This window comes from Strongylocentrotus purpuratus, unplaced genomic scaffold, assembly GCF_000002235.5.
Source record: "Strongylocentrotus purpuratus isolate Spur 01 unplaced genomic scaffold, Spur_5.0 spur5_scaffold_13, whole genome shotgun sequence".
Taxonomy (NCBI): domain Eukaryota; kingdom Metazoa; phylum Echinodermata; class Echinoidea; order Camarodonta; family Strongylocentrotidae; genus Strongylocentrotus; species Strongylocentrotus purpuratus.
In genome coordinates this window covers 4,864,271-4,889,084 of record NW_022145598.1, presented here as the reverse complement: position 1 = coordinate 4,889,084, position 24,814 = coordinate 4,864,271, and the positions used below count along the sequence as shown (strand labels likewise).

General features: G+C 37.2%; 1 protein-coding gene across 1 annotated transcript; it reads right to left on the bottom strand.

Moving 5' to 3' along the window:
• Positions 1-13,121: 13,121 nt before the first annotated feature.
• Positions 13,122-15,122, bottom strand: LOC105438298 (galectin-3-binding protein A-like). Its single transcript, XM_030983837.1, has 3 exons — positions 14,920-15,122; positions 13,278-13,512; positions 13,122-13,125 (listed from the first exon to the last, which is right to left on the bottom strand). The coding sequence occupies exons 1-3, from the start codon at positions 14,999-15,001 to the stop codon at positions 13,122-13,124; spliced, it is 321 nt and encodes a 106-aa protein (XP_030839697.1). The 5' UTR covers positions 15,002-15,122.
• Between the last annotated feature and the right edge of the window lie 9,692 nt (positions 15,123-24,814).

Here is a 24,814-nt window from a genome sequence, read left to right as displayed (position 1 = left end):
GTATTCGTTTACGCATAATTAGGGACTTTTAGATTCCGTTTCGTTGACAATCGGCCGTAGACGAAAGACTTCATGCATGGCTGATTGTCAACGAAACGGAGTTAAGTCTTTTGTCAATTCTGCTTGTTGCTTCGGCAGGCAGCCAGTGAAAACGAATTCATTTGATAAAATTATGGAAATGCCAGCACTACTTTAAACAAACAGAACTTTGTCATTCCTTGCTCATTTTTCGTGATTGAGGTTTCATATGAAAGGGCAGAAACTCAACTTTTTAGAAATGTGATTTTCTCTTTGAAATTCAGATACCATCCGCCAAATGACTTTTTTGTTTCCTCTCTTCAAATTCATTTTAATCACTCATGCGTGAAATATGCATTATATGAGTAGCATCAAATGAAAGAGGAGGATCTAAGCTTTCAAAATATGTGTCATTTATCAATTATAATTGTGATTAAGTTATGATAAAAACATCGATAATTCTCGATTTCGTTTTTTCTGGGACGCACTGTATTATAGAAAATCCAAGGAATTTTGTCCCATACGGTACAAACATCCTCCACATCATCATCAGTGTGTTTTTTTTTTTTTTTTTTTTTTGGGGGGGGGGGGGGATGGGTTCGAGACCCGCCGCAGCACTAATGTCCTTTGGCAAGACATTGATCCATTTTTGCCACACTCAACCCAGGTGAGGTAAATGGGTTCCTAGCAGGAATTAATTCTCTGAAATGCTAGAGCGCCGCAATGGCAGCACAGCAAAAGCCGGGTTAATATAATCTCCAAGTTTGGAAGCGCTTAGTGATTATAGTTGTCAGCCCTATGAGTGCTTGAATAAACCATTTAAACAATGAAATATGATAATCCTGTTGCTAAATTCTGTTTATATTTTGTTACTCTTGTTAATCTGTAAAGCCCATGGCCGGCATTCACAAAAGACTCTTAAACCTTAAATTTGGTTTCAACCGCATGTTTTTTGTTTTTTGTTTTTTTTTTTTTTACTATGGGCTGCCAAAAAGCCCCAAAAGCTAAATAGTAAACACATCCCCCGCCCCCACAAAAGGCAATACATTTTATTCTATGACATTAAAGAAAACAAAAAAAACTTTGTGTCCTAATTTCGCCTATATTTCGACGTCATGTTATCTCCTATTTTTTTTCCTTTTTGGCCTGCCCATAGGCAATGGTGGTTTATACCGTGGTTTAGATTAAAACCTCGATGATGAATTCCCCCACACGATGTTACCTTATCATGATATCGTGAATGACTAACCTTCCATCGTTGTGCGATCAGTTGAAGGCACTGATGGAGATGTTGGTGATGGAGGTGATGGTGATGGTGATGATGATGATGGGGACAATGTTGATGGTGATGGCGGAGGTGAAGGCGATGGTGTTGATTGGATGCTCTCAGTCGTAGTAACATCACCTAGTAACAACAACATACGTTATGCTCACTTCTATCTCTTTAAAGAAAATCATGATTGCAAGTACTTTCAACAAATCGATTCAAGGGCAATTTCAATATCATATTATATATTCTATTAAATATATAATGTTCGTATTTCATAATACGATTTTGAATGTCATGCATTTCTAAAGATGACGGACAAGACTGTTGATATTTAAGTTTATTATTCGAAAGTAGTTCCGAGCTTGGGCCAAATTTTTATATTTTTTATTAAATTTAATTCTTATTGACCATTTTTGATTAGCAATGGGGTCTATTCTCATTCGTATCAGGTACATTGTCAACCGAAAGACTGGATAAGAAAAAATCACAGTCCGTGCAAATGTCCACAAATGATAGACGAAAGCTTCAATTGCGATTTAGTCTCCTCTAATTTATAAATATATATTATTTTGTGGTCAACATGCATGGGTTTATTGTAAAATCCTGTAGATGAAATAATGAACTAAAAATAGTATACTAGTGCTAACAAGAATAATTCACTATAGTTACTATAATTTCACAAACAAACATAATCATGCCATATTTCTTTTTATTACAGACTTTTTTCAGGTCATACAACAAATATTTATAGAACCAAAAAAAGAAAGAGAATGACGTGCAAAGCAGTGAACAGAAAGGAGGGGACAATGTTTTACATTGTTAAACCTAGCTGAAAGAGGATCTCAAAATTACTAATGTTCATAGTTGCCTTTACAGTAACATCAACGTCATTAATGTAAAAACCTATGCCTGCCATCATGAGACTATTTTCACGTGTCAAAAAGATCATTGTGCATATTATGAACGAAGTAAACTGGATGAATATTACGTGAATGGTTGATATAATTTTACAAAGAACTGAGGAATGATCAGACTCACCTTCGGTTTGAGTTGGGGTTGGTTCCGCACATCCTGGAGGACTGGCAGTCCGTTTGGTATTTTGTAGATACAATGTGACTGTAATGTTTAGATGCGGGGAAAGGAAAGCACATGATTAACTATTTCGATATATATTTGATTATGGAAATCAGTAAGGTATAACATCATCTAGAATATCTGCTGTATTTAGTAGCCTTATTATGCGTAGCTACAAAAACAAAAAAAAAATCGTTTTACTTTCATTTGCCGCCTGCGGAGGTTAAGAGTCTAGTCGGGTTTAGAAGTCTTACAATTAGTAATATTTACAACATTATGTTTATCCTTTTTCAAACTGCAATTAATACCGAAGCTCAATGAATATGACTTTCAGACTTTTCCTACATCAATTTATTGAAACACTGAACCTAGTACTGAGATGATATGCAAGTGAAAAGATCCCAGCTATCAAATTATTTTCATTTTATTTGCAAACATGTATATTATATTCACTTACTATTAAACAGTGCAATATGATTGGCTCCTCCACATGTTTCAATGTTCCTTCCAGTACACGGAGAGGAGCATAATCTATCAGCTTCCTTTGTAGATTGGTCGATGGTTGTTGATGCATTCCCACAAAGGCACATGTTACCTTGGTACAAACCAGCATAGGTGTAGCTACCATTGCTGCCATGGCACGAGCTTACGCAACCAGGTATTGTCGAGTCCTGAAGTCCATTTTCACAAAGAGTTTGCAAATCTCCAAGCGATGACATGGCTGATGCAGGGTAAGGATAACATCCTGTGTATCCACTCTCTGAAATGAAAAATAAAATGTATCCGTTGATACTAGGATATTAAAGCTACTGTTAATCACAGTGGCGTACGCAGGGTTTAACCCCCCCCCCCCTGCGTACGCGCCTGGTTAATCATGTAAGCCATTTGTGACAAGCGTACTGCAGTTTTCTTTACCTTTGTGTATTTTGAATATCCAACTATATGTTTTGAGGCCAATTTCACACGTTTGACATTCAAGTTTATATTCCGAATTCCGAGCATTCGAATTCGCACAAATCGCACTGGCAGCGTTGAATCAGCTTTCAAATTCAAAATTCGTTAATTCAAATTCACTGTGCAACCAATTGTGTCATTCAAATGTTAACTAATAGCGTACTTTTCGTGCAAAGAACATTCAAATTAATCTAATGCCGGCTACGGTAACACGGTGGTCATTCAAATTCGTGAATGGGCAAGCATGTTTGAAATAAGTGCATTCAATTTCAAAAGTACATTGCGTTTAGTTTCCTTGGGGTCTTTGAGAAGCTTAAATTCTTGCTCAGTTTGTGCATAATGTAGGCTTCATGATCATGACATTTGCATTATCTTCGTTCATTCTTATTTTTAAAATCTCTCGGCTAACAAAAAGTTAAACACATTAATATATAACTTGCCATGTTACTCATGGAACACACATAACAAAAAGCTGTATATACAGTGTATATTAGAACTGTGGTCGAATTTGTTGTGTCATAATCATTGGATCCCAAATGATACTCGGTTTAAATGCACATACCAAGATATGCCTAAGATAAGAATTTGTCAAAGTTCCGTTTATTTTATGGTGGACTCGGTGTTATGTCTGAGTATTGGGAAATTGTGTACGCTGATCTTAGGATGGGTTAAAGGGAAAGTCCACCCCAAAATAAGTTTGTTTCGATAGAGGCAGAATAATAAGAAAATCAGGTGAGTGAAAGTTTGAGCAAATTCTGAATGAAAATAAGAAAGTTATGAATTATTGAAGTTGTGATCAATCAAATACAAATTGGCAACTCTGTGACTTATTATACGAGCTCTCCTTCATTTGCTTTGTGCATAATATTCCATAAAATCATGTTTTCTTCGTTATTGATGACGGAATATATATTTGTTCCTTGCAGGGGGAGTATAGAAACATATTTGCAATTATAATATTTAGGGTGCATGTATGGTTGAAATTTTTCTTGAGGGAAAATGAAAATTTTAGATTTTTTTAGTACTGAGCAAATGGAAGTTGAGCTCGCATGATACGTCATAGAGTTGCCAATTTGTATTTGATTGATCACAACTTCAATAATTCATAACTTTCTTATTTTCATTCAGAATTTGCTCAAACTTTCACTCACCTGATTTTCTTATTATTCTGCCTCTATCGAAACAAACTTATTTTGGGGGTGGACTTTCCCTTTAAGTATACTTGTTTTTGTAGGGTGTGCTATCCGTGTTTAATGTTGTGTGATTTCATCAGCAAAATGTATCCTGATATGAAGTGTCTTTGTGCTTTGGATCCAAAGGTGACTGGTATTCAGCTAATCATTTCTGATTAGGCTAACACAAAAGAGGTAACAAATATAATATATAAAGAAAAATGGGGGGCTGGCAAAAAAGAAAAGGGGAGAGAATTGAGGGCGAGAGATTGGAGAGAGACAGAGAGCGATAGAAAGAAAGAATAAGGATAGGTGACATGGAGAGAGAGAGACAGAGAGAGACAAAGAGAGACAGAGAAACAGAGACAGAGAGACAGAGAGACAGAGAGAGAAAGACAGAGAGAGCACGCGAGCGAGTGAGAGGGAAGGAAAGGGAAAGGGTGGGAGAGGAGAGAGAGCGCGCGAGAGAGAATGGGAAGAGGGTGACATCGGAGAGAGAGAGAGAGAGAAAGAGAGAATGAGAGAGAGTTTGAGTTTATTGATTTCACATTTCACATGCAGAAATAATACAGATAACAACATATACATAAAAGACATATTGTTTCATAATTTAAAAAAAAATGATTATATAGGATTTCCCGGCCAAATTCGCGTGTTTGTCATTCGAATTCATTTACTTTGCATTTAAGTTAGCGCAGATCGGCTTTGCCATGCCAATTATCATTCAATTTTCCAGTTTTTGTATTTAATTTAGGATTTGGTCGAAGGGTTTCATAGATCTGTCAATCAATTTAGAAACTGCTCAACTAGCATTCAAATTAATATTCACTTTTCGAAGCGCAATTTTTATCATTCAAATTAATACCTGTTATTCGTATTCGTAATATTCTTATTCAAGTTAGGAATGTTAGGGGGAAGAATTGCATCAAACTTTTACAGTTTTTAAATAATGCAGTTAAAATGCATGATTTGCCATTGGGGTCTAAGCTGTTATTCCATTTATTTATTTTCAGGACAATGCAGATGGGTGTAGTCAGACATAAAGTAGAGAAGGGGCGAAATCAAGGGATATGGCATCTCTGCACGGACATGTTCATATACCCGGGAAAGGTGGGGGTACCCTCAATCGCCCCTTTTTACTACAGACTCGGAATTTTACAAAAGTACATGTAATTCACATCGTCTCTTATACCCAGCACACCCCTCTGTTTTTCTTAAAGAGTTTTATAGTTTACTTGCCCGCCAGCAGATCGATGGCTAAAGATATGGCTAAATAATGAATTATGTTCAAATTGTTGACTCTAGTCCCTACCCCAGTCACAATATTGTACCCTTCTTCCATAATGAAATTATGATGAAATTATGATAAATTTATGATGAAACATAAGACAAACAACTTCCTTACATGAACATTTAAAAATATACTGAGACCATGCATCAGGTCCGTAGATGCAATCGTTTTTTTCTTCTTAACAATCAAACTTAAATGCTGATGAATATCAGATAAAGCTAATAAGTATAAGTGGTTAAATGCCATATAATAAAATATGATGAAATAAATATGAAAAAAAAAATTTGAAAGAAAAAGAATGAGCTATAAAAAGTGTGAAATAAACGAGAAATGTATATTGACCATCAATTTAAGTGCACAAAGTGCTAATTTGAATGCTACAAATGAATTAGAATGCTAAAAGTACATCGTCGCGTTGTCAGAAAATCGTGTTGCGCCAAATCGAATGATCAAATAGCGAAAGAAGCACATTGTTCATTAATTTAATTGAAACATACGTACATTCTAGCGAAAATTCCATAGATTTGAAAACTCGAAAAGGGAATATAAACCCAAGTTTTACCTGATTGCACTAAAACCGTCGAATTTGAACGCAAGACAAATTAATTTGAATGACAAACTCGCGAATTTGGCCGGGAAATCCTATATTAATTGATAGAGAAAGGGTGTGATAGGGAGAGAGAGAGAGAGAGAGAGAGAGGAACACATACATCATACAAAAGAACAATTTCATTTAAATAGCCTTTTTTTTTAATTGAGGAAAAATACATTTCCGCAGTTCTATAGTAGTTTTTATGTTCTAAAGCTCTATCAATATTTCCTATTATTTAGAACATGTGAAAGAAAGGTGTAGTACGGGATATTCATGTTTATATATAATTAGTAATTAACAATAATCCCAAGTAATCAATTTAAAGAAATCAAATACTCCCTCTTATCTGGAATTTCTTCTCAATCTTTCACTAAATTGAATGCACGTACATGTATTAGGATCTTGAATACCAAAAAATGAACTTGAATCCCCCAAACAGGCTCACCGTGAGCGCCGCGTTAATATGAATGCATGAAGTAGGAAATTGTACGCACATTGGTGAATTTGATTTCACCGGACATGAAGAGTGCCGATAAATGAAATTGATTGCTCGGATTTTTAAATTTGAATGCTCTAATTCACCTGTGAGCGACCTCTAAGTGAAATTGAATGCACGTTCATGAATTTGAATAAAAAAATTGCGAAATTGGCCGCAAATCTATATTATATTAAAAACTACCGTCTTTAGCTTTGAATGATATAATCTGTTACATAAAAAAGATACTGGTACATCAATCAACATTTCTAACTTGATTACACCATAAACTGAATAGTTTTAGGACCCCTTTAGAAGCTAAGCTTGTGAGCGTGGCCCTATAGTCAACAAAATACATACATTTACAGTAAAAAGAATGTTAAGTATAATTATACAATGGATGAAAAAACTAAGCTACATAATATAGAACACACAAATACTCACACACGCACACACACGCACAGACGCGTACGCAGGGGAGGGGGGTGTTACCCCCCCCCCTTGAGTTTTTTTTATGTGTATGTTTTATGTATTTTTTTTGGAAACCCCCCCCCCCCCCTTTGGAGATTTTTTTTTTTATTTTTTAAAAAAAATAAATTAAAAAAAAAAAATTGCCAATAGCTGACCTAAAAAAGGTGACCTCCCCCCCCCCCAAGTGGACAAAATGTCAAATTTTCAAATTTCGAGACCACCCCCCCCCCCAAAAAAAAAAAAAAGTGTACGCTTACTCCCCTCCCCCCCCCCCCCTGCTTATTCAGCGGCTGGCTGAGTCGTTCCGAAATTTTGGGCCCGATTTTAAACCCTCCCCCCCCCCCTTGAAAAAATCCTGCGTACGCCACTGCACAAGCACATACATACACAACAGACACACTGATGAGTAGGTTATCAGTGGTCAAAAAGCATTTAAGAATAACAAATTACTAAGATGCAAAGAAAAACTCTGTCAGTCTTTCAAGTAGGTACGTTTTAGATAAACTTCGAGATCTCGAAAGAGTTGTACTATTTTGTTTATATCATCAGGCAAACTATTCCATTCCTTAATGCAAGAGATATATAAAAAGGTCAGAGTGACATTTGTTCTTGGAAAAGGCTGATGAATAACACACCTTTGACGTTTTGCGCATGGGCAGATCAAGGTCATTCGTACCCAAATTGTAAAACCATTGAGGCGAATACTCGGATCGTGCTCATGAAAGTTATGTAATCAGTATTCATTTAATGCACCAACAGTACATTTATCTGATCACACAGGTGAAAGTATTCTTCTCAGGAGGCAAACAAAAGGTGTTCATGAAGCACCTCCATCACTTCGGCAGTGATTATTCTAAAATGCACACTTGGGAAGTATCCATCGTGTCAAAGATCTGTGGATATTTTGGGGTCATGCGTTCCAGAGCTATTTACGAACTCGCTTATTATGAATTTGAGAGTTCAGACGGAATAAATCTGTTAACGTACATTCATAAGGCATAGACTTAAGTTTAAACATAAACAATATGCAATTGAACGACACAAGTCCACTTAGTTGTAACATTCTTAGTCGAAGGAACAATGGAGAACTTGGATGTCTATAATAAGAATTAGTAATAAGCCGTATTGCCTTCTTCTGCAATACTCTCGACTTACAAGTGTTTCCCAAAGCAACATTACAATATGCCAAAAAAGGAAGAAAATACTATTATATAATGTTATCAGCACTCCTTCAGGTAAAATAAATTTTAATCTAAATATGAAACCTACACTTCGGAACAACTTTGTGCATACAGTATCTAAATGATTTTTCCAAGATAAATGCTCATCAATGGTTAACCCTAAGAACTGAACATTTTCACTAAGCGCAGCATCATGGATTCTAACATTAAGAAAAGTAATGCCATCTGGAAGCTTTTTACCCTTTGAGCGAAAAATAACACATTTGGTCTTTTGAACATTCGACAATATTACAATACCACGCATACAGTTTCTGAATCTCTTGATTCGCAATTAATAATAAATCTTCAGCCTTTTTATCAGCCAACAGCAAACTGGTATCATCAGCAAAAAGTGAGTATGAGAATAATGTTGATAAGTGTATTATATCATTTATATAGATCAGAAACAACAGGGGACCAAGAACAGAACCCTGAGGTACACCATATGTAAGCAAGTTGGATATTAGTACGATGGTACTAATACCCAAACAAACAATGTCAAACAAATAGCTTCGGAACCAAGACAATGCTACACCACGTATTCCATAATGCTCAAGTTTATTAAGGAGGATGCCATGGTCAATGGTATCAAACACCTTAGATAGATCTAAGAATATCCCCAAACAATACTTGTCTCCATCAATAACTTTTATGATATTACTTAATAAATTAAACACACCCATTTGTGTGGAGAAGTGTTTACGGAAACCTCCCTGCTGATGCTAGGAGTCCATTTGATTAAAAAATTCACCCTGTTGGCGCCATTCGCGCCAACAGACGGCTATTTTGCGCCACTTGGTGATTAGTTTGTGCCAAAGGTCGCCAAATTGGTTTGAACTTGCCGCCGCTTGGCGCTACTTGCCGACTATATAAATACCGGCCATCGGCTACCTGGTTCAGACCCTCCTCAGCTGCTGTATGAACAACATCTCTACTAAATATTTACAATTTTGATATGTCTGAGGCTTTTGATAATGTTGGAGTGATGATATACTGCTCCATCAGAAGATGATGAGAGATGATGAGGTGGCCACTGCCTATCAACTTATGCTGGCCAATCCTCAAGAAGAAGAGCCTCCTAAGAAGAAAAGGAAGCCCAACTGGTGGTTTAGACCCCTGCTCCACCCACAGTTGAGGGCCGAACGTGGACAGTACCACACTTTGATGGAAGAGCTGAGGGAGAATGACAGGAGGAAGTTCAAGAACTACACCAGGGTGTCCCCAGAGATGTTTGATGACCTATTGGTCAGGCCCACTTGCAGAAGGACACCCACTTCAGGAAGGCCATTCCCCCTGGTCTCAAGTTGTCCGTCTTCCTGCGCCATCTCGCCACTGGGGCCACCCACCTATGCCGAGCTGTCTTACAACTTCCGAGTGGGCAAGGAAACCATCCAGAAGTTTGTCCCTGATGTAGCCAGAGCGATAGTGGATTTTGAAGCCAGATGGAATCTTCCTCACTGTCTGGGAGCCTATGATGGAAAGCACATCCATCTCCAGAAGCCCAACAAATCAGGCAGCCTTTACTTCAACTACAAGCAGTTCTTCTCGGTTGTCCTGATGGCTCTGGTAGATTCAAAGTACCAGTTCATGTGGATCGATGTGGGTGGGGTTGGCCATCAGTCTGATGCCCAGATCTACAACGACAGTGAACTGAAGGAGTGCATTGAAGCTGGCACTTTAGGCATCCCAGATCCAGCTCCTCTTCCCCATGATGATGAAGAGCACCCTATGCCGTACTTCTTCGTGGGGGACGATGCCTTCGCCATGAGGACGTACATGATGAAGCCCTATGGTCGTCGTAACAGCAGCAGAAGATCTTCAACTACAGGTTGTCCAGGGCAAGGCGTGTGGTTGAAAATGCCTTTGGCATTCTGGCTCTGTGGTTCCAGTGCTTCCTTGGCCAGATGAGACAGGAACCAGACACAGTCCGCCTGCTCGTTGAAGCTGCCGTCATGCTGAACAACCTCATCAGGAAGCACTATCAGGCATGGGACGTCCGCATGTTGGACCAGGAGGATGCCCAGCACAACCTCATCCCTAGAGCTTGGAGAACTGCCGCCATCACTGTGAGAAAGTCCTGCGATGCTGCCCTGCTGTTATAGGCGGCAAGTGGCGCCGAATGGCGGGCAATCAGGTGGAATTTGGCGCGAAGTAGTCACCAATCGGGTGCCGTTTGGCTCGCGTAGTGGCGCAAACAAGATGCCCCTTGGCGCCAAGTGGCGCCATGTGGCGCGAAATCTCATTGGCGCAACTTGGCGCGCGCCATTACATTCCAGTGGATTCCAATAGGCGGATTGTTTGCGCCAAAGGGCGATATGTTCGCGCCATTTGGTGCCACTTGGCGGACACTTGGCGCTGATTGCTCGATGCAAGTGGCGCGACGAAAATTTCAAACATTTTGAAATTTTCTTGCCGCCACATTCAAATTTGGTGCCGTTACGGGCCACCACGAGCCAGTTGGGAGGCAGTTTGAGCCACTACACGCCACTAGGCACCTTATTGGCGACACTAGGCGCCACAGTAAATTGCATTGGCGCAAACTGGCGCCAACTGGCGCGGCCCAGTGGACTCCTAGCATGAGGAATCAAGATATTCTTTTGAGATAGAAATTTGAGATTTGAGATAAAAACTCATTTTAAGCGTTTATAAAAAAAAATATCAAGAATTTTAACAAAAATTAGTAACAATGCTATTGGCCCATAATTAATGACGTTTTTACGGTCAGATTTGTGTATACCAGTGGCGGATCCAGGGGGGGGGGGGGGCCGGAGGGCCCGGCCCCCCCCCCCCCTTGAGAAAAAAATCATGCAAAATCACGCGATTTTTACCTTTTTGGGGCTCCCCCCCCTGGCGCTCAAGGGGGGGGGGGAGGGGGGTGCAAATTTTAAAATTTTCGAGGACCCCCCCCCCCCAAAAAAAAAAAATGTTCATTTTCATCTTTCATCATTTATTGACCGCTTCATAACTTGTCCATCTCTCTTGACAGAAGTTACCACAGAGACCTTTTTTACACAAAACATAGGCATATGATCTGAAATATCTAAACATATTACACCCGAGCTAAACTCAGTTTGAATGCAGTTTGTAAAAATAGTGTCAATCAATGTTGCACTAAATTCAGTTATACGGGTAGGTTAAGTGACAAGAAAAAATAATCCAAATGAGTACATACAATCTACAAAATCTGTAACAATACGATCATTATCATAATTCAATATATTGATGTTGAAGTCACCCTCTACTCAATATCTGTAGCTGATGTTCTAAGTTTTCCAGAAAGGATGTACTCTCATAGCTAGGAGCCCTATATACACATCCAACAATCATCTTTTTTTACTGAAGTTTGTTATTTAAACAAAAACAATTTCATACCCTGAATTGAATCCAGATAAATCAACACGGAATTTAAATTCCAAATCATCTTTAATGTACGCCATTGTTTTCAGCCCTACATATGTGAACAAAAGAATAGCCAGGTATCTAAAACATAATGATATCAGTTGATATCTTGCCGAAAAAGGATATTTGTTCTTTTCAGCAAAATATTTCTAAGAATAGGATTAATTACCATACGATATGTTTGGAATGTTTGAAAAATCAACTCAATGCAATTTTAACAGCATTACGCGTCACCTTTTGAAATGTGCGAAATGACAAAGAGTATTACCTAAATCGTACACAATTTTGTTGATATATACATGTATATTTTTAAAAAGGGTGTTGACGTTGCTATTGAATTGGTTATTAAGAAGTACATGCAGTTGCGATCGTTTTTAATGTACAGTGAATGTTGTCCTATATCAACTTAAAACGCATTTAGTTTGTACATGTTAACATATTTCCCCTCTGTCACTCACTATTTATCAATAAAAACAGAAAAATTGAAGAAATAGAGAGGTAGAAGTGATTGACCGAACAGAAAACAAAGGCCCGTAATCTACTTAAATTTAAACCAGTCACTTGCTTCTATATTCTGACAATGTTGTCAGAATATAGAATGTTCTAAAGTAAGGCTGTATGTATTATATATATATATATATATATATATATATATATATATATATATATATATATATATTATATAAGAACAATTTACCTAGAAATGATAAAATAATGTAATCAATATTTATCTACGTGTTAAATTAACATATATTGCGACAATAAGGAACAAGCCCCAAACAATCCCCAAAACAAACGAAAGCAGAACGGCCTCGTGAATTCCTTCAAAACAAGTCAGTTTATAAGGCTCTCCAGAAACCCTTCGTGCTCAAAAACAAAGTTTAACAAAGAAAATTAATAATATGAGTAAAGTGTTCAGGGTAAATCTAATTTTAGTCTCAGGTTCGAGTTGAACTGAATCGGTAGGAAATTATGAAAAAATAAGTTGATATTCTATAAACCTCTGCCAAAATTACCCATTGGCCGAACATCGGCCACTGTCATGGCTGTACAAAATAATGTGTGCATGATTATTTAAAAAATGCATTATTAAAGTTAAAAAACTATGTCTTACCGTAACAGCTCACTCCTCCTTTGTTACTGCAGAATGCTGTGGATACCAGTGGGCAATCTGCAAGATTATCTTCATCTGTATTTTACAACGACACAGAAGAAGAAATATATTAATTTGATTATTTTATGATACACTTGGTACTACATGTATTTTACTTTACCAAGTCTGTACGATTGTGTTTAATTTCATATGATTGAATAGAAACGACATGGGATAACATTGTATACAAAACTTTCTTACTCCCATCACAGTTCAATCGATCCTGTGCAACAGTAGTTCCATCTCCAAAAGGCCACCGAGCTAAAAAGTTATTGGCTCCCGGGTATCCGAGTTGTCTGCACACAACTGATGCTTCCGCAGAACCGAGACCAGCTCCACAAGCTGAAGCCCAGGTAGATTCTTCTGATCTGAAGTATTCTACACGTCCCTCGTTTGGTGTCTCTCCATCCACCAGCGTTACATCTGTTAATGTTTAAGAGAGTGAAAGAGAAACAGAGATATGGAGAGAATGGGGGAGAGAGAGAGAGGGGGGAGGGAGAAAGGAGCGAGAGAGAGATTGATACAATGTCAAACAGCAAATGGCTGAAAAATACAACTTTGCGGATTTTGTTTCTTCTGATATGAATGAACAATGGGGTTGTGAAGCGAAAGATTTGCGATAGTACGTCATTGTCTCATGTTCGAAGTTCCATTGATTTTGTATTTTCAAAAATATTCCAAATTTGTAGTACTTGTAGGAATGCACGAAAAAAAAGGGACTAAATAAAACAAAAAAAGTTCCCATGCAAGTACTCTTTATTTGAAAAAATGCATACATTCAACCAAAACAATGAATGAAACAGGAAAGACTAGTGAAAAGACAAATCTTGGTCTGGCAATTTACTCACAAATTTGTATGGTAGATGGGGTAGAAATTAAAACTGTAGGGCATGACCAACTGTGTATAACCCGAATAGAGATTGACGGGATGGTATTAAACTGGACAAAACTATGATTAGGCGGATGGTCTTTAGACTACATACGGAGTACATGAACTGGGAAAGGACAAAATATCGTAAGATGCAATATTGATTAGACGAAATGTAATTGGACGAAATGACAATTTACGATTTGTAATACAGCTAAAATGCAGGGCCAGCATAGAATATGTTTTTTTATTTTTATTCCACAAATGACTTTTAAAAAGTGAGACGTAAAATTACCTAAACGAATATGAATATTTTGCGTCATTCTTGTTTCACGTACTTCGCATATTTCTCAGAATAAGGAATCCAATGAAGAAAAGCTTCATGCACTTCATAATTGCAATAAACTTTCACAGTGTTCCATGTTATGACTTCACATCAACATGATTAGTCACTGAAAAACATTGTTGAATTTAACAGAGGCGCATTCTTATCTTATTAATACATCCCATCCATAGCGTACGCAGGATTTTTTCAAGGGGGGGGGGGGGTTAACATTTTTAAATCGGGCCGAAATTTTCGTATCGACTCAGCCGGTTGCTAAATAAGCGCGGGGGGGGGGGGGGGGTAAGAGTACTTTTTTTCTGTGTGTGTCCCAAAATTTGAAAATGTGGCCGATCGGCATTGGGGGGGGGGGGGGGGTAAAGTCTGCTCTTTTGGGTCACCAGTTACCAATTATTTTCGTCCAAAACACACACATTAAAAATGTTAAAGGTGGTGTTAAACCCCCAACCCCCCCCCCCTCCCCTGCGTACGCGCCTGATCCCATCATATACAACTCTCTACAATTTCACGATATGATTATTCGTACAGAAAGTGTGAATTATTTCGTTTGACGGGTTAATGAATATTACCACTAAATGTACTCAAAAGTCATTGCTATGAAGTTTACATGGCTACTTACTTATAATCGTATTAGCACCCAGCACCAGATCACAGGTAGTCAGAATGTATGCCGCAGTCACGAAAAAATATTTCAACTCCATGATTCCTCCTACACAGACAAACAGGAAGAGCTTTGACTGGTCAAAGAACAACTTTCTTGTTACATCTACAAATGCAAAGCTTCTCAAAGATTATAACCTTTCTAATACGGCATACTCCAAACATACCCCATACTGATACTCCAAGTATTATAGCTTGTCCTTAGTGTGTGTGTGTACTCCAGACACACAGCGCCCGGTCTAAACTTGCCAATAGATCAATTCCCGTAGCATACACAAAGGATCCCATGAAATGAATGAATAAGAATTTCATCTTTTCAATGATATAATTACTCTCTACAGTTGTTGTGCCATGCTCTAATGATCACAGTCAATGCAATCTGCAGCAGCAAACAGGGCCATTTGCCTTTCATAAAGTCTGATTGAGTAATATTTTACGAACTTCATTTCAGCGAATGTAGTGAAGGCTTATAATTACATATCAATTTCTACGCATGTCCATTTAACAAATGCAAAAATAGATATATTTCGTTCCACTATTCCTTTAATTTCTCCTTAAAGCGCCCCAAACTGAGCGGTTTCTTTGGGGAAAAACCCAAACACCAAAACAAAGTGTCATCAGATTTTGTGGGCATTGTGTATCTTGAAGATACACCCTTATCTGAAACATTAATACAAACATTTCAGTGCTTTTCTTTGCTAATTCAGCCTCATAATTCAATTGTGTTGCTTCATTTTATATTATGTTCTATTTTGCATTTATAAACTAGTTCCCATCAGTTGCTTTTCTAATGTGGAAACCAAGGGGAAGTAAACCGAACTAAATATTAGCCCATTAACTACTGGAACTGAGTGGTACCCGTCAACCATATTGGGAATACGAGAATTTCGTAGCAAACGAAATGAATTACAGTGAAAAGTTTACTTATCTCTAAATGGGAGGAGATCCGTTGGAAAATTGTTTCGAAAAAAATATCATTCCTTTCTAAGAGGTCAAGAATTTGATCATCTAATTAGTGGCGAAGATCCTGCGGGAGGAAGGGTGCCCCCTCCCCTCTCTCTCTCTCTCTCTCTCTCTCTCTCTCTCCATCTCTCTCTATTACATGCGCACTTTCACTTTTCAATGAAGAGCTATTTTGTACACCTTTCCCCTTTTCCTATCCTTTCTACAGGGGTACACAATTATTCACTGAATGGAATTGTGTGATATCCCATCATAATTGTTTTTGTTATTGTTGCTTTGCTATAATTGACATTATTAAAGTTATTTTAATTTTTTATTGTCACAGCTTTGTATCTCAATCGCAATAAAAAAAAATGAATTTTTTAAACAAAATATCATCAAATTTTGAGACTTAGACTTATGTTGAACAATAAACTAAAATATTAGAGAATTAACTGGAATTAATTGGAAGCATCTTTATTAAAGACTAACTCCATCCCATGCTTTAGTAATCAGGTAATAATATGAATAAGTGAGAAATGTCAACCAGTCGGATCATAACCTGCCAATTGTAATAGATGTACCTGTACATGCATTTCAAAATCAGAAGGCAAGGTGATAAAAGGGGATTTTGAAACACAATTCCCCATAAACTCGTCTTTGCAATGAAAGGTTAGGAATAGTGCAACGGTGTTTTTAGATAGACCAGTCACGTATTGAACAATGCTACTGGAATGAGGAAGTATGTTTACATGAAAAATTCATAAATGATATCATAGTCGTAGTATAAATTGTTTAACATTCTATGTAACGTTCATGAAGTTAGAATCTGAAGAACAGACATTTAAAAACAACGCATGTTCTAAATATACAATATAAACACTTTGAAGACACGTTAGATATAATGATATAATATATACATGGTCTATGATTACTAAAAAGTCTTTCAAATTAAAACTTGGTGCATATAAAACTCCGCCTGGAACATGTGCGTCACATTTTCAAGAAATGGCTGCGCCCATGGCCATGCAAAGAAATCTTCATTTATATATCTCTTGTACACGTTCGTAAGGTTAATTGAACATCAAAGGCAGGTATTCATGTCGTTTTACAGAATACCTACACTTATTATTTGGGTTTAGTTCTCCTTTATAGGTTCTGTGGCATGGTGTACAAGACTTTATCACAAATTCAATTATACAATATTACTATATTCAAAGCAAAACGTACACAGTATACTAAGAATATAACTATATCTTTTAATACAATAAGCTATATTCTTCATAACTTTTCTAAATTCTAGATGTTAAAAGTATATTTTCTGGTTTACTTTTGCCTAAGTATAGTATCGTTCAATTAAGATATTATGCGGGATTTTCTATCGCTTGCGTATTTTATCCATTTATGTTGTTCCCTATAAATGAAAATCAAGATACGGAAAATTGCTGAAAAGCAAATTTTGTATTTCTGAAGCTTCCAACTGTCTTAATTTGGGTTAAGTACATCCTCATAATCAGCACCCTCCTTTATTTTGTTTGCGTACTGCGCTACATTCTGGTTCTCATAAAACAGGTTTGATGATGGTAGACGACTTTCTCCTGGTGTTTTGGACGAAGCCGTTGAGTTGATAGCCACCTCCTGGTATGTCCTGCCTGCCTCAGGTCTGGGCTGTAGGTCCATGTAAGGATCTGGTTCGTTCTCTCCAGTCCCGGTTCGTACTTTGCGCCTGTTACAGAAAAAGAAATTACACGAATAAATCTATATTCATCCACATTCACCACTCTCCACCCAGGTGTTAAATGGGTACCCGGTAGGTTGCAAAAGTCATTGTAGTTTCAGTGCTCAGTATTGTTAGCGCCTCTCTGGAATGCTTCCCATGGAGTGGAGAAAGCGGGTATCTTAGCCGGTTAACATGCATTAAGCGCTATTTCATTCCCCAAATATTATTGTTTTTATTATTATTATTATTACAAATTGTTTTTATTGAACAACTGAAAGGAAATATAGCAGTCATTTGCCCGCAAAAAAATACCATATCCAATCTATAAAACGTAAGAAATAATAATTATCATAGGCCTTTACAATAATCAGTATCAACACAATTTATTCAATGACTTTCACGTATCTCCTTTGTTTAGTTTCAATTAGTATAAAATATCAAGATAATTATATTGATTCAACGAATTCCAATCACTGAAGTATCATTCATTTAGAATCAAATAGTTATACATTCTGTCAGAATTATTAAAAAAAAGGGAAAGACCAATATGTTTAAAGGGAACGTTCCTTGATCAAGAAGAAACGCGTTTTAAGAGACCTGTTTGCCAATGGATATTTCTTTTATTCTGTAGCCCAAAAAGTTTGAATATCTCTTTTTTCAAGAAATGATTCTGATAATATGTTTTATTCTTGAAAGATAAAGTTGATATTTTCTCAGAACTTGATTGATTGATGAAGAATAAATGATTGATCAATAAAGTTCTGAGAATGTATAACCTTCATCCCTCAAAAGTAAACCATGAAAAGAGATAAGAAAAAACCACAGGGGTAATAATCAAATCCCTCGATCAATTCATGAACTTTATGATGAATAAACTCAACGACAGATTAGTAGTAAACCTAAACTGCAATGGAAAAAGAAGGTTGCAATGTTCAAAATCATTACTGATTCGGAACAACCTATTTATTTTATCACTTACATCTTTAAAAAAAACCTCAACGTATTAAGTGTGAGTCTAGTTTGAATGTGTCAAACAGATGACAATTTAACTGACTTATCTTGTTACAAGTAGTAAAGTGCTATAACCTAAAAACCCAGTATTTTCGTGGTGCATACTAGGATATCTCTTTATGGTTGTATAGTTGCTCATTTTGCCTGTATTACTCGTAAAAGGTGAAAAACAAGGCTAAAATAAATTGCATGATACTAAAATTACCTGAACTGAATGTGCAAGAAAGTAATAGCAACTGCATACAGCAACAGGGATACAACAACTACAATCAGGCCAATTTGCACTCCTGTAAAAAGAAGGGGAAAAAGATATCCCACATGTAACAACATATTACGGCTTCCCTCCAATTTTACTTTGTTTCACATGAGAATGGTGCATTTCTGCTTTAAATCAGGTATGGTGTATAATAATTACAAAAAACCTTGCCTTTCATTTCCATGTGCCCACTTTCTCAAGTTAGCTACTACACAGTGACTGAACAGAAGGTGAAATCTCTGTAGTCTAAAGCCTTTTAGACAGACAGCCAATGAGACCGACAATTTCGGTCTTTCGGGCCTTTGGACAACTTTTTGTGGAGGGTTCACTAAACGGACAGTCCACAAAACTGACAGCCAATATTTCGATATTTTTCTCTATGTATTTCTTTCTTCTGTTGGTCTGTCAGTCCTTGGCGCTCAAGGGGGGGGGGGGTGCAAATTTTTTAATTTATGAGGACCAAAAAAAGAAATCCCCTAAGAAATCCTGGATCCGCGCCTGTGTCAGTCTACTGGGCTGTCGGTCTTTTGGGATGACATGTTGTTTTTTTATCATGGATGTTTCAGTTTTATTTCAAGAAACTCAATCAGACTTACCTTTTGGAGAACAAGTACAAGTCTCTGACTGAGTTGATGCTCCGGAAGAAAGAGTAGAATATATGTTGGTACTAAACTTAGTAGTGACAAGCTCTCTTGTAGATTGAGTAGGGTTGTTAGTCTCCGAGACTGCATGTACTTTGGTGGTCAGCCCTATTGAATGAACTGAACCTTAAGAAAATAAAGGAGAAGGGAATATTTTCAGCAAATGTATGGTGTTGTATGCGAGCGAAGTTTAGAAATCGAATTAGGCTCTGTATGTTTGATTTGTTAATTTTTTTAAACATGATGTGATTCTTTCATACATCCAATGTGCAATGTAAACCTCAATTCACTTTATATTTATTTGAACGAACTATCTGTACACTAAGCCATTTCCTTAAATAATATTAGGTTACATCCATGTTGCTTGAAGGCTTTGAAATCTGACAATGAAAGAGCAAACTTGGTGTTAACCAATGCTTCAATAAATATTCATGATTTGAATAAATAAATAATTAGAATTAGAATCAAGAATACAACATTTTAACTATATATTTCAATTCTTTTTTTTAAATTAAGGCTTTAACGTAATTTTCATTTGTTTTTAAAGCGCTTAGAAACTGTATGTGTATACCAGCGCTTTATAAATTGTAGATATTATTATTATTATAAACTTTATTGTCACATTCTGTTTGTCACGAAATCTACTCTCTTGCTTGTTTCGAAGCGATTCATTTCTTGGTTGGTTTGATTGTTTTATCAGACTGCTAAGAAAGCATGTGTATGCTGGTAAGTGAGCAACCAGAGGACCGACGGCTTTAAGTCTTCTCCGAGGGACTTGGAGGATTGAGGCCTTACCACAGGGTATTAGCGCATCGACTTGGTTTCAAACCCCGGGACCTCCCGGTCACGAGACCACTGCTCTACCACTGAGCCACCCCGCTTCTATTTTTTTCTCTTAACAGCAATGAGGCTTTGCTTAAAGTTATCTAAAGTAGTCGGTACCTTTGTTATAGAGGTTGTTTCTGCGGTTTCTGCACCAGCTGTAGAAGGGCCTGGTGTTTTAGATGCTGCTGAAGATGACCACAGTCGATGTTATTTTACATTAATTAGATTGTATTGTAATTTACAGGAAAATATCTTGATTATCCATTGCAAAAACATCATGGTCATTGTTAATACATGGTAAATACATCAAGTCTTTATTCGCCTGGTTTTGAATAAAAAATAAACATCCCAACAATTTCTTATCAAATTTTGGGGATTTCCTGGATAATGGCTTGTGTGTACCTTTCGGCACACGTAGCAAACATGTGTTAAAATTAAACCCCGGTCCAACATGTGTCGTGAATGATTTACCTTCCACCATTGTCCGATTATATAAAGGCACTGATGAAGCAGAGGGTTGTGGTGGTGATGATGGTGATGGTGATGATGATGATGATGATGATGATGATAGTGAGGGTGGAGATGGTAATGGTGGTGATGCTGGTGGTGATGGTGATGATGGTGCTGGTGAAGATTATGCTGGTGATGATAGTGATGGTGATGGTGGTGGTGATGGTAGTGATGGTGATGATGATGATGATTATGCTGGTGATGATAGTGATGGTGATGGTGGTGGTGATGGTAGTGATGGTGATGATGATGATGATAATAGTGATGGTGATGGTAGTTGTGATGGTGGTGATGGTGGTGATGATGATAAAAGTGATGGTGATGGTGGTGATGGCGATGATGGTGATGATCATGATAGTGATGGTGATGGTGATGATGGTGATGGTGATGATGATGATAAAAGTGATGGTGATGGTGATGATGGTTATGGTGGTGATGGCAATGATGGTGGTGATCGTGATGATGATGATAATAGTGATGGTGATGGTGATGGTGGTGGTGATGGTGGTGATGGTGATGATGGTGGTGATGGTGATGATGGTGATGGTGGTGATGGCGATGATGATGATGATGATGATAGTGATGGTGATGGTGATGGTGGTGATGGTGATGATGATTATGATGATGATGATAATAGTAATGGTGATGGTGATGATGGTGATGGTGGTGATGGCGATGATGATGATGATGATAGTGATGGTGATGGTGGTGATGGCGATGATGATGATGATGATGATGATGATAGTGATGGTGATGGTGGTGGTGATGGTGGTGATGGTGATGATGATGATGATAATAGTGATGGTGATGGTGATGATGGTGATGGTGATGGTGGTGATGGCGATGATGATGATGATGATGATAGTGATGGTCATGGTGGTTGTGATGGTGGTGATGGTGATGATGATGATAAAAGTGATGGTGATGGTGATGATGGTTATGGTGATGGTGGTGATGGTGGTGGTGATGGTGATCATTATCATCATCATCATCATCATCATCCGTTTCTGGTTTGTTTGTTTGTTTGTTTCGTTTTAACTTATTGTTTTATCGAGTTGTCAGCCCTAAAGAGTGCTTGAATCAAACCATATAGAAACAAGGAAATTTAACACTACTGTAGATATTCTTGTTATTGTCTGGGACAATAATTGACCAAATACCTTAGACTTTACCATCAGGTGATATGTCATCAACAATTACAAATAAAAAATATTTTGTCTTCAGATTAATATCTATTTTTTATACATCGTGTATTCTCATTTCTTTATAATCAATGGCCGGCATTCACAAATGAATGTTAAACCCTAACCTTGGTCTCAACCGCATGCAATCTACTTTGGGCGGCCAAAAAGCCCCAAAAAGGCCACCAAAAAAAAAGCAACGACAATAATACCCCCCCCCCTGCCCTTAGCCCAGACGGAGGCGTCCGGTCATTTATCGTCAATGACTTACCTTCCATCGTTGTGCGATCAGTTGAAGGCACCGATGGAGATGTTGGCGGTGGAAATGATGGAGATGATGGTGATCGTGGTGTTGGTGGTGGTGTTGTTGATGATGATGATGACTGCATGCTCACAGTCGTAGATTGATCACCTGGTAAGAACAACATTTATTTCGATTATCTCAACGAATTAACTTTGGCTGTATTTTCATTTTTTTTTAAATAAATTCCTCTTGATCAATTCTCATAAGCCGTAAATCTATTTTCATTTGCAACACAAAAGATATATAATAAGCAGAATGAAAAGGAACATTTTACATTGTAAAATACAAAAATTGGTGAAATTTTCCAAAATAAGTTTTCTCATCTAATCAATAAATAGAAAGCGTTTAATGGTCAATATTCATTGGTTTAGTACAACATTATTTTAATAATAAGTAATAAAGATTATATCATAAACAAATATAACCATATCATATTTCCTTTATTAACAGACTTATTTTCAAGTCTGCAACAAATATGTCTAAGAAGAAGAAAGAAAGAGAATGACATGCCAAGCAGCAAAAGAAAGAAGAGGACATCGATTTAACATGGATTAACCTAGTTGAAAAAGAATATTAAGATTACTAAAATTCATGTTCTGAATGAAATGAAATGGATGAACATTAAGTGAATGGTTGATATGATTGACTGGGAACTTAGTAATGATCAGTCTGACCTGCGGTTTGTGTTGGGGTTGGTTCTGCACATCCTGGAGAACTGGCAATCCGATTGGTACGTTGAAGATACAATGTGACTATAATGATAAGATACGGCAAAAGGCAGTTTGCACGTGGATAAATGTTTCGATATGATATTTGATTTGAGAATTCTTTAAGGTATAATATAATCTGAGTCATCAACTGTACTTTGTTGCCCTTGTTATATGCCTAACTGCCAAAAAAAAACCCTCTTTAATTAGTCTTATTTTCATTTGCCTCCTATGGTGCTTTAGAGTCTAAACGGATTTAGAAGTCTTGCAATTAGTGAAACTTACAACATCATGTTGGTTCCTCTTCAACATGCAATCAATACTGAGGCTCAATGAATACCTCTTTCAGAATTTATATATTTATTTAAAAAACTTGACCTGGAGCTGAAGTGATATGCAAGTGATAAGACCCCAACTATCAAATTATTTTTCTTTTATTTGCAAACATGTGTATCAAACTGACTTACTATTAAACAGTGCAATATGATTGGCTCCTCCACATGTTTCAATGGTTCTTCCAGTACACGGAGAGGAGCATAATCTATCAGCTTCCTTTGTAGATTGATCGATGGTTGTTGATGCCTTCCCACATAGGCACATGTTTCCTTTGTACAAACCAGCATATGTATAGCTACCAGTGCTGGCATGGCACAAGCTTACGCAATTAGGTATAGTCGAGTCCTGAAGTCCATTTTCACATGGAGTTTGAAGATCTCCAAGCGCTGACATGGCTGATGCAGGGTAAGGATAACATCCTGTGTATCCACTCTCTGAAAAGGAATGATAAAACATATCCATCGATGCTAGCATATTAAAGCTAATCTTAATCATGACTGGTAAGCCATCGGTAACAAGTATACTGTTGTTTCCTTTACCGTTGTGCTTTTGGAATTCCTACTATAAAACTAAAAAACTACCGTCATTAACTGTTTTGTGATCTTGCCAACACTTATCTTTGTTTATTTCGACAATATTGTATCTAAAAGTAAGATTAGAGAATAATTACAATACGATATGCTTGTAAATTAATCAGCCTTCTCACACACTGCATAATTACATTGGTGATAACATGTATAACAAATATCATCCTGTATCAGTGCATACAATCAGAAACATGTGTGTGTATCTACACCTTCGCTTTACAGCGCGATGCATTATTTTCATTATAAGATCCCCCAACACGTACTCTTGTTCATTTCGACAATATTTTATCTAAAAATAAGATGATTGAAATACCATATGTTTGGAAATAAGCCAGTATTAGGCCTATCACACACTACAGGAGAGTAATACAAGATCAAGGAAGAGCGGAATAGATAGATTTGAACATGAGGAGAAGGTGATAGAAACGACCTCCAGCCCCTCTCAACCATGAATGGATAGACTTTACGCCAAAGGGCTGTTGAATATTATGTGCGACCATTTGCAAGATAATGAATAACTAAAATTATGTCTTAATACCGTAACAAATTATGGACAGAATGTACAAAGATCTAGACCCATGTTCGGCCACTGTCATGACTGTACAAAATAATGTGTGCATGATTATTTAAGAAATGCATTAAGTTAAAAACGATGTCTTACCGTAACAGCTCACTCCTCCTTTGTTACTGCAGAATGGTGTGGATACCAGTGGGCAATCTGCAAGATTCTCTTCATCTGTATTTTACAACGACACAGAAGAAGAAATATGTTAATTTGAATATTTTATGATAGACTTGGTACTAGTTGTATTTTACTTTACCAAATTTTTACGA

Coding starts and splice junctions, on each gene's coding strand:
- LOC105438298 (XM_030983837.1), bottom strand. CDS start 15,001: ATGGAGTTGAAATATTTTTTCGTGACTGCGGCATACATTCTGACTACC. Junction 13,513..14,919: donor GGGTGCTAATACGATTATAA/GTAAGTAGCCAT, acceptor AAACATTAACAG/ATGTAACGCTGGTGGATGGA.